At 35.7% G+C, this 11,506-nt stretch overlaps 2 protein-coding genes across 2 annotated transcripts in view; both read left to right on the forward strand.

Annotated features, from left to right (window-relative positions):
• LOC106514903 (myosin-7) overlaps nt 1-11,506 on the forward strand; it is a gene marked incomplete in the record, with an annotated part of 76,545 nt that overhangs the window by 28,391 nt on the left and 36,648 nt on the right.
• Nucleotides 441-5,466, forward strand: LOC106514906 (myosin-6). Its single transcript, XM_014004438.1, has 13 exons — nt 441-578; nt 773-891; nt 972-1,168; nt 1,396-1,579; nt 1,764-1,929; nt 2,047-2,171; nt 2,263-2,571; nt 2,662-2,865; nt 2,952-3,248; nt 3,457-3,561; nt 3,685-3,780; nt 3,985-4,119; nt 5,346-5,466. Exons 1-13 carry the CDS (start codon nt 491-493, stop codon nt 5,364-5,366), a joined length of 2,046 nt encoding a protein of 681 aa, XP_013859892.1. The 5' UTR covers nt 441-490; the 3' UTR covers nt 5,367-5,466.

The following is an 11,506-nucleotide window of genomic DNA, read 5'->3' on the forward strand; positions in this document are numbered from 1 at the left end:
CCGTCCAGAAGACCTATACAAATTTTTTTCCTTTGATTTTTTACCTGGATTACTGAGATGCATCAGGACATTCCAGAGATATGGCTTCATTTGTTGTCCAGATCATATCTGGATATTGAGATTTACCATCTGGAAAATATAAAACATTTAAGACTTCTCAGCTCAAAATCATGTTTTTAGTAACAGAAAGGAGCTTCAAATTTATTTTTTAATTATATTTTAGATCTTTCATTTAAATGACCATAGATAAGTATTTAATAATTTTATTTTTGACAAAATGCAATCGTTTTAACCATTGCACTTTAACTGCCTATTTCTCCACGTGCCACTTTGTGACTTAATCTAAGGGTCAATATCATTTATATTTATTAAAAATTAATGACTGAATACATTTTTACACACATAAACATGCTGTGTGTGCATGGTTCTGATATGATTTATTTAATTTCAGATTAATCTCGAGAAAACATGCAGGACCTTAGAAGACCAAATGAATGAATACAAGACAAAGTTTGAAGAGGCTCAACGCTGCATCAATGACTTCAACCTGCAAAAGGCCAAACTCCAAACAGAAAATGGTATAATGTTTGAAAGATTACATTATATTTGCATTTGAAATTCTTCATGTCACTRCATTTAAAAAGTGAAAACTTAAAAGTCTAATTTTTAATGCTACAAGAACATATACGGTACATTTAATCAAAGCAACTGAAGTTTAGGAGTTACAGTTTATGAAATGAAAATCACTACTACTTATTTACACTAACACTAGGTGAGTTCTCAAGGCAGCTGGAGGAGAAGGATTCACTCGTGTCTCAACTGACAAGAGGGAAAATGTCTTACACGCAACAAATTGAAGATCTGAAGAGACAACTGGAGGAGGAGACGAAGGTTAAACGTCTGACAAAGCCAACCGACAGCGCCACACAAACATTTTTTATGAGCTCATTTTGTATTGTTTTTCTATCCAGGCCAAGAATGCATTAGCYCACGCTGTGCAGTCTGCTCGTCATGACTGTGACCTCCTCAGGGAGCAGTAYGAGGAGGAGCAGGAGGCCAAGGCTGAACTGCAGCGTGGCATGTCCAAGGCCAACACTGAGGTGGCTCAGTGGAGAACCAAGTATGAAACTGATGCCATCCAGAGGACCGAGGAACTGGAAGAAGCAAAGTAAGACAAGCTGAGCTTCAGTTTAGGATCTTTACTCTTAAAATGACATTTCACTTCGTCTAGCAGATCAGCTTTTTGTTTGTGTTATGTTCCTTCTAAAATGTAAGACGAACAAAAAGTTTGTTTGTTGGATGACCTGGCAGCCAGTAACAGTTGTCGAATTTTATCACGGTTTCGCTTTCAAATTGCAGGAGCGTTAAAACATTTCACTGATGGCTTGTTTTTAGGAAAAAGCTGGCTCAGCGTCTGCAGGAGGCTGAGGAGGCTGTTGAAGCAGTGAATGCTAAATGTTCCTCTCTGGAGAAGACCAAACACAGACTGCAGAATGAGATTGAAGATCTCATGGTGGACGTGGAGAGGTCTAATGCTGCTGCTGCTGCTCTGGACAAGAAGCAAAGAAACTTTGACAAGGTGAAATGAAATATTAAGTACTGACCATCTATTTAAAATTCAGAAACATCAGATTTGAAGAGCTACCAAGAAATTTACTTTATAGATGGATAATATTCCATATTTACATCATCTTAGAGCTACTTTGTATTAAATCAGCATCCAGCCCATCCACAACCAATGCTGTCCTGTTGTTCCCCTGCAGGTCCTGTCTGAATGGAAGCAGAAATATGAAGAGTCTCAGTGTGASYTGGAGAGCTCCCAGAAGGAAGCCAGGGCCCTGAGCACTGAGCTCTTTAAACTGAAAAACTCCTACGAAGAGTCCCTGGACCATTTGGAGACTATGAAGCGAGAGAATAAGAACTTACAAGGTAAGAACAGACAAGAGCTGGAAAGGTTTTCTGTAAAAAACTTTGATTACCGGTAATCAATTCATATAATCATTAATTATGTATATTCATTTATTCACTTTGCTTGCTATCCCAAAGAGGAGATTTCTGACCTCACCGAGCAACTTGGTGAGAGTGGAAAGAATATCCATGAACTGGAAAAGTTACGAAAACAACTGGAACAAGAGAAGAATGAGATCCAGTCTGCTCTCGAAGAAGCTGAGGTATGCACCTTTCCCGACGACAACAACAACAAAAAGACATTTAATTTCTTTCGTCGTATATTGCAAACATCTGTGTACGTCTTTATGCCAGGCCTCCCTGGAACATGAAGAGGGCAAGATTTTACGAGCGCAGCTAGAATTCAATCAAGTGAAAGCGGACATAGAACGCAAACTCGCTGAGAAGGACGAAGAGATGGAGCAGTGCAAGAGGAACATGCAGAGGACCATCGACACCCTGCAGAGCTCTCTTGAGGCCGAGTGTCGCAGCAGGAATGAAGCCCTCCGCTTGAAAAAGAAGATGGAGGGAGACCTGAACGAGATGGAGATCCAGCTGAGCCAAGCCAACAGGCAGGCAGCTGAGGCTCAGAAACAACTCAAAGCTGTTCATGCACATCTAAAGGTAAACTACAAACAGGAAACATTCAGTTTCTGAGTTTTTCAGAGTCAAAATGTTCATAAGTATCATTGTCGTTTGTGTTCTTCCATAAAGGATTGCCAAATTCAGCTGGACGAGTCGGTTCGGGCTAATGATGATCTCAAAGAGAACATCGCCATCGTTGAGAGACGCAACAACCTGCTTCAGGCTGAACTGGAGGAGCTGAGGGCTGCTCTGGAACAAACTGACAGAAGCCGCAAACTTGCTGAGCAAGAGCTGCTGGATGTTAGTGAGAGGGTTCAGCTGCTGCACTCACAGGTGAGACGAYGTCCCAACAGCAGCAACAACGCTTCACATATGAAGAGATTCACACGTCATCTCCCTTTAACCTTAAAAACACACAGAACACCAGCCTGATAAACCAGAAGAAGAAGCTGGAGGGGGACACAGTCCAACTTCAGACTGAGGTGGAGGAGGCAGTGCAGGAGTGCAGAAATGCTGAAGAGAAGGCCAAGAAGGCCATCACTGATGCTGCCATGATGGCAGAGGAGCTGAAGAAAGAGCAGGACACCAGCGCTCACCTGGAGCGCATGAAGAAGAACATGGAGCAAACCATCAAAGACCTGCAGCATCGTCTGGATGAAGCTGAACAGATCGCCATGAAGGGAGGCAAGAAGCAGGTGCAGAAGCTCGAGGCCAGGGTGAGTGGTTTTCACATCATGCTACATCTGCCTTTATTAGCTGATAAAACACTTTCTTCACCAGGAAGTCATTACTGTTTTTGAGCTTGTTTGAACAATAAGTTATTTTTATCTCAGTAAAAGTAAACATTTGCTTTTAATTGCAACTTCTTGTTCAGCTCTGTAAAATCAAGCAGTTGAAAAATGAACGATGTTCTGATGTTTTCAGGTGAAGGAGCTTGAGAATGAGGTTGAATCGGAGCAGAAGAAGAGCAGCGAGGCAGTGAAGGGAATGCGCAAATATGAGAGGCGCATTAAGGAGCTCACATATCAGGTAAACTTTAAATATAAAAAAATATTTCTTTAAACAACAAAAATGTAAAAATAAAAAGGCAAATGAGCTGTACACACAACTAAAACTATTTTAATTGATTTTTTTTCTTTTCTTCTCTTACAGACTGAGGAGGACCGCAAGAATGTCGCTCGTCTGCAAGACCTGGTCGACAAACTGCAGCTGAAAGTCAAAGCGTACAAGAGAGCTGCTGAGGAAGCTGTGAGTGTGGCTGGATTTAGGACCTAAATATTGTTACCATGTCCACAAAACAACCTTTACTGAGACCTCCTACTTCTTCAGCTGCTTTGATGTGACCTTACCTTTTCCCTACATGATCACTGCTTGGTTGACTCTTCAGAAAATCATGTGAACGCAAAACCTTTTGTTGAAAATTTTGATTTTGATTTATCTTTAACCTTGCAGGAAGAACAGGCCAACACTCATCTGGGCAAGTTCCGCAAACTGCAGCACGAGCTGGACGAGGCTGAAGAGAGAGCCGACATCGCCGAGTCTCAGGTCAACAAGCTGCGCGCCAAGAGCCGCGATGTGGGGTCAAAGGTCAGAGTCTTCTCTAATACTCCACACAACACTCGATATATTCACTACAACAATGTATTAGGGCCTGACTACAAGTTTTTTTTAAATTACAGGAAATCATAAATTAAAAACAAAAATCATAATATTACAAGAAAATGTCAGAATAACACATGACATGTCCATTTTCTCTTACGGGGTCAACTTGCACCTGTTGTGATCAGCTTCTGTGTGTGTCACTGTGTTTATGAAGTCTGATTACTTTTGGATCACTGTTAATTTAAATGCTTCCATTCACATTATGTGACGACTAAATCCATCAATAACTGCAACAGCTTCAGTTTATCATATGAATCCAGAGTTAAATAACAGATACACAACAAATTCAGAAGATGCTCAACAGTTCTAATTTTAACGCAATGGGAAGACTGTTTTATTTGGCAAGAGTTCTCATAATATTACAATTTTATTCTCGCAAAATTATGACTTTTATTCTTAAAATATTGCAACTTTTTAAAATCTCATTTTCTGGCCCAAATACTCTGCTGCACTCCTGATATTTTAAAGAAAAAAATATTTTAACCATCTTTATTATCTGTTTATGATAAAATATTAAAATTTTTTGGATAAAAAACAATACAAAATTAGATTTTTATTGAATGTAAAAGTAAATAAATCAGACCAGACTTTGTACAAATCAGTTTTATTTTTTCTATCTGGATTAGATGAGTTTTATTAGTTTGTTATTGTTAGTTTTTGTTTTCCCAAAATGGAGTTAATCTTTAACAGTGAGGAATAAAATGTGACGTTTTAGGATAAGAATTGGGGCTTTCTTGACCGTATGTGAATTTATTAGTAAGTTAGAGTTAAAAATCAGACAAAAAAAGGAAGTTTAGAAATTGAAAAAGTTATTTGATTTGTTTGTGGAAAACTATTTCTAAAAACATAACTTTCATGGAGTGGAGCATTATACGTACCTGCAGTTTTGTTAAGATAGGATTTCATTGAAAAAAAAAAAGACTACTGAATGCTGCAGATAATTWCCCCCCCCCCCCCCACTCATCTAAATGTACTTTTCTCCCCTAGTTTTTCATTTTATTTCTACAGTCACCGTTTAAAAAAATCCAGATTGCAATGTAACAAAGCGTTTGCTCTACTGTTGACAGTTTCTTGACCTTGTGTAAAACCTGTTGTGTTTTGTTGGGTCCTTTTCAACTAATTCTTCTCTTTTTTGTCACTCTTCATCACAGAGAGGGCTAGATGAGGAGTGAATCTCTCTGACGGCCACCTCAGACCTTTGGAATCTTCTGTGTTTTAGTTCTTTTAGTCTGAAAAGTGTAGAATAAAGCAAAATGCATTAAAACTGACAAAGTGTTTTCAGTCATTTTGGTTACAGTAGCTACAATATTTCACATCACATTCAACACATGATGAAGGAACACTGATGCTGTAAAGAAATAAAGTATTTCATTCAAATAATTGTTAAATAAGTTTTTTGTGGCTTTTGCGTTTTGAAGARAAGCGATCTACGACCTAATTTATACTGTTAAAGGCTCTGTAACACTGTTTACTGTTTATAAATGTACAACAATTAATTAATCTTTTAAAAGGAGAGATGCATGGTACCAGCTTATAGCAAAAAATGCTAATTTCCACCTGCAGTCCCTGGACACTATCAACGTATGACAACTTGTAAACATTTTGTGACTAAATTACTTATGTATGTTTTATATTTGATCCAATAGTAAAGTAAAGTAGCTTCCAGCAAATTTTTAAAAATTTAATCTTCAGCATAGACTTCTTTAATGTTGGACAATTAATTTTTATTATTTGGCCCAAGTTGTCTATTACATTATATTGTGACAGGACCTTAAGTCAGTACTTTCCATTGTCCACAGAGAATTTAAGACATAAAATAAGTTTTACTTGTGGGTCAGCTCTGCCACCTTGTGCTGACAATCATCAACTGGGATTGAAAATAATGTGGAAGATTCAATAACCTTAGGAAAAAAAAAACCACACTCCACATTGTGATTAATGTCATTTGTTTATTGTTTAGATGGTCTAAAACAGGGGTTCCCAAACTTTTCTGTGCCAAGACACCCCAAACGACATTAGTTTCTGGCCAGGGACGCCCTTTCCAAATCTACAAACAATGCTAAAGAATATGCAAAACAAACATCATTTTAAGATTATTTTTCTCACTTTTATTCACTGTTCAATAATTATTACATTTGATTAGCATAATAATTTTATTATGTAACATGTTTTAAACACTGTATTACATTCTCACTGAAAAAACAACTTTTATACAAATTGTTGACGATAAAAACCAAACAGAAATCAAACTTCTCTTGAATAAAAATTAAATATATTATTCCAAACTATTCTGTAAAATAAAAACAGATTTGAGTCTATGATAATGATTTTAAACATTTATTAGATAATTTTTTTAATTTATTTTTTGATTATTTTCTTTCCAGCTCTCWGAGGCCCCCTGGTGGCCCCCCACGTTGAAACACACTCTTCTGAGCTCTGCAATAGTTAGAATATAAAATGTTTGTTTCTAAATTTCTTCCATCTGTCTTTTGTTAGAATGTCTTACGCTGCCTGATTTAAGAAAAAAAACATTATATATGCTCCTTGTTTTAAAAAAAAAAGAATATTTGAATACCAGTAAGGCTTATTTTACAGTAAATAGATTGTAATTTGCCATCAACAGACTGAAACAGTGGATCCCACAGTTGTGGGAAAAACCAAGTGAGTGATTTTGAGACAACTACAAAGAACTAAAACATAAAAATGTCGCTAACAGTAATTGTTTTTAAAAAACAAAGTTGTTAAAAGAGATATAAAAACACTTGTCATAAAGTAGTTTGAGTTGTCATTTTTTAATTAATTTATTAGGATTATTATATATATTTCAACCAGTAACAGTCAAAAGTAAAAAAAAAAGGAGGAAACACTGCAACAGAAAATGTTTATTTCATCTTGTTTAGTGCAGTTTAAGTTATGTACATAAATATAAATATGTTAGAATAACTATTATTCTGGTGATCATTTACAATTAGATTTATAAATAAATTTTCCTCTATGAAACAAAGAAAGTTTCTGAAGCAAAAAAAAAACTCTATTTAATTTGTCACAAATATATTTTATTCATTATAACGACACAATATTCACTTTAAATTAGTTACAATTCATTGAAAACATGAAGTAGGAAAAACTGTTTCATTAAACTTTTGTAAAGCCTCTAATAGCCAAACAAGTACAGAATTTTGTTGAAGTTAAATAATAATATTTGTGAAAATTGTGTTTTTTAGGCAACAGATAATTATCTAGTTGTGTGTTGGGTAATTTACATGCAGGCTTCATTAACTATAAACATTCAACAAGAAGTTCAGTTTCATAACAAGTTTTGTTTCACAACATGAAATAATAGTAAAGTTTTCAGACCTTACATTTTTTAGAATAACTGGTGCAATAGATTAATTCTTTGTCCAAAAATAAAATTTAAATAAACTATTTGTAGTAAGAAAAGGAAAAAGATTTCGCCCTCATTAACAGCATAACATTTAAGCATAACTCATCTAACTTTGCCTATATTCCTCACCATATACTGTGGGACATTTACTGTTTATAGGCATACTGTAGTATTCTCATGTTGTTAAGATATTGGACATTGCTAAAACTTATTAAATCCTAATTCCTTGTTGTACAGTTTAATGTCCCAAAACACAAAATCATTACAGTTTAGACCAGGATGTAACCATGTCTTTTTTTGCAATAAATAAATAAATAAATAAATAAACAAATAAATAAATAAAATAAAGTTTTTGTTAAAAATGTCCAATATTTTCTAAAGGAATAAAACAAACTTAAACATGAACCTATGCACAAAAATATCAATGTTTAACACACATGTAAAGCTTACCGTATGTTCAGCATGTGAGACGGCACAAAGGAGGCACAGAGGAACAGACGTCAGGAGGTCGTGAACGAGGGAGTGAGGTAGACGGTGGCTATGAGCTGATGTCAAGTRATGACCTTGATCTCACATGACGTTGTCCGTCAAAAGATTTTCCATATCTACAAAGAGATTACAGAACAATAGACGAACGGCACAGTGTTATTGCTTTTTGTCCATGCAGTAATACTAACAAAATAATCTCATTTTAGTTTAATTTCCTTCTGATATCAGTGATTGCTTTTTAATGCTGCTATATTTGCATTGCCTAATACACAGGGCCGAGGCGTTAATAGGAGCTCAAAAGTTGTTGCCACATATTAGAAGCAGTTGTATTTAAAGGTGACACCTTTTGTTCTTTAAACCGAAGAACAATTGGTCTCACCTCAGAGCAGTTTCACAGCGATTCTGGGATGAAATTCAGCAGGAGGGGCACAATCTAAGGTCTCCACGGGGATTTAAACAGCTGAGAATGATAGCGAGTCTAACAATGTGAAGTCAGATTCTGATCAACCTTTATATGATCCGGTGAAACACTGCTAAGCGCTTCAGTACAAAACCAACTGTGATGGTGTTGGGATGAAGATTGCTATATTGTTTGCAAGCTTTACACTCTTGACAAAGAGACAATAGATGTCAGGAGAATCATAGAGAGAGATTTTTTGAACATTAAGAAAAGAGAAAAATAAAAACAATACCAGTAATTCAGTTGATACAACTCAGGAAGCATCATTATGATGACATCTAGTGCAAGAAGTATACACATAATTAGTAAATAAGTCAAACTACATAAACATACATTTTAACTACACATTTTTCTGTCCAAAAAGAATCACGGAAATATAATTACTTATCCTACGCTTATGTTCCTAGACAATAACCGACACGATATACAGTCTACTCTCCAATAACATTATATATGATATWTATAAACTTTTTATAAATACCTACATATGAATAATTTAGAAATGTACACCTACTGACAAACACATGTTTGTATTTCTATACTTATTGGAACTTTGTATTGACTTCCATTCAGCCTAACCCTGAACCTTCTCTAAACTTAACCATTATCAGTACATACCTAACTAATCTAAATGTAATTCACACCWTAGCCCCAAATCTAATGTCTAATCTCCACCATATTAGGACTCAGTTTGGGTCCTCATAAGGGCTACTGGTCCTGACAAGTTACTGTCTATACAAGAAAACATCCTAAAAACATAAAACACAGTTTTAAAAACACATTGAGTGGTTAGGGGGAGTTGTTCCTCTAATGTGAGAGTCTGCTGTTCAATTCTACATTATTCTGTCACATGTCAAAGGGTCCCTGGGCAAGACACTGAACCCCTACTGCCTCTGATGTGTCCCATCAATGTATGAGTGTGATTTAAGCTTTGATTAGTCTCTATAGATTGATTTAACTTTGTAGTGAGATCTAATAGAGTGTTGTGTGAATGGGTAAATGAGCACACAGATTGTAGTGTGAAGTGYWTTGAGTGTCCTGGTTGGTTTGAACGTGCTATAAGTACAGTCCATTTACCATTTACCATACACATATAGGTAAAACTTATTTAGACTTTCAGTGACAGGCAATAATAAATAGCCTGAATCCTTTCACTAATAAATACCTCCTCTACCATCTCCAGTCTCACACTTACAACTCCCTTACCCCACAAAGATATTTATTTTATTATTTAAACTTCTCAACAGTAAGAATAAAATACTGCTGTTTATCAAAAATACAGGATTACTGTATTAAAATACTACACGTAACTGACCTCCACAGCAATAAAGGCAAACTAAAGGATATCATTCTTTTGATTGTTTTCTGTTATTTTATTTTTCAGTACCTTAATGTTTTTTTAACTATTTATTTTTAGTACAGTTGTACTACTGTATTAATACAGTATTTTTCAGCTACATTTAAAAATGCACTTTCAAACCTAAAACTAAAAAATGGCCTAAATACAGACAAGGTTGAATGGAGACAATATTTTGGGTGCAGCACACCTGCTTCCTCCTGTCCATCATGACATCAGAAACTGTAGTTCAACTTTATCCTCAAAGGCTGTCCTTAACAATCGGGAGGAAGAATCCAGACAAGAATTTCACAGGGTTATCTTTGTCCTCAAGGCCAAAGGAGAGGGAACAATGCCGTGTGGACCCTATGAGACAAAGGGTGTGGGCAGAGCAGTGGTGAGTGATAATTTAAAGTCTCTGACCTTAGTTTTCACTCAGCGACAGCTGCCAACTTATCACCATCTCAGCAGAGACTAGAAACACCTCTGCTCTCTGAACAGGACTGACTTTACCTAAACTTGATCATTTGATCAAGAATCTTAACACGTTCAGATCTCTTCTTCAACCATCACGATACAAGAACAAACTAAATTTACTATCGTAACTGATCTGATGTCTGTTTGAAAATAAAACAGTCACTCAATTAACTGATATTAAAAGGAGAAACATTTCTAACAAAAGATTTATTTCAAAAATATTTTGCTCTTATGTAAAATCTGACTTTAAAAAAATTCTTTGATTCTTAGTACGAAGCAATGGACCATACTGAGGTTACTTTTCAGTAATGATGAAAAATGAATCTTTAATCAAACTGAATGAAGGAGGCAAACATTTAGAGACCATTAGAAACCCCAACTCTAAAGAAATGATAAAAACTGACAAGTTATGATTAATATAAATAAATTAGGAGTCACCTGATATCCAGACTGTCCCTGAACTCCACCTCATGCCCTCCCCTTCCTCTGAACCATGTATTGTTCTTGCCTTGTTTRTCACAAGGTTACAGCAACAAATAGCAGCAGCACATCCTGCCCAATTAGGACAACGCTTTTTTAATGTGCATTCTTTCTCCAAATATTTATCCCATATTTGGTGGATCAACCAGCTTTATTAAAGGAGGTGAGGCTGCWGTCAGGTACGGCGCTCAGCATTTCACTTGATTAAAGGTTGACAGTCTAAGGTAAGCAAAACATTTATCATTTAGATGAAATACACACTTGATCCCATTTAATAAAGTTAACACCTTTAACTTTAATGTGTAACACTGAAGTAGCACTTAATGATACATTATGTTTGRAATACTTATAGTATATTTGAGCGTAAATGATGAAATGTGGCAGCAACATTGATTTAAGTCTTTACTTTTTTGTCTGCTTTGAACAGCTAAACTCTGACTGACCCTGGTCTTTTTCTGGAGTCCAACCCACCCTAGAGGTAAAAACAAACTGAGGTTCAATCAGGGCTTTATCTTGAACTAATTATAGTAGCCATTAGAAAATAATATTTGATTTTGTTCATGATTAGGAGGTCATGGTCAGTTTGTTCTTGATTTTTTCTCATCTACATTCAAGGTCTGAAGATGTGATGCATTGCTAAACATGCCAATTATTATTATTATTGTACATGCAGAATTTATGTATA

This window comes from Austrofundulus limnaeus, unplaced genomic scaffold (genome assembly GCF_001266775.1).
Source record: "Austrofundulus limnaeus strain Quisiro unplaced genomic scaffold, Austrofundulus_limnaeus-1.0 Scaffold24, whole genome shotgun sequence".
Classification (NCBI taxonomy): domain Eukaryota; kingdom Metazoa; phylum Chordata; class Actinopteri; order Cyprinodontiformes; family Rivulidae; genus Austrofundulus; species Austrofundulus limnaeus.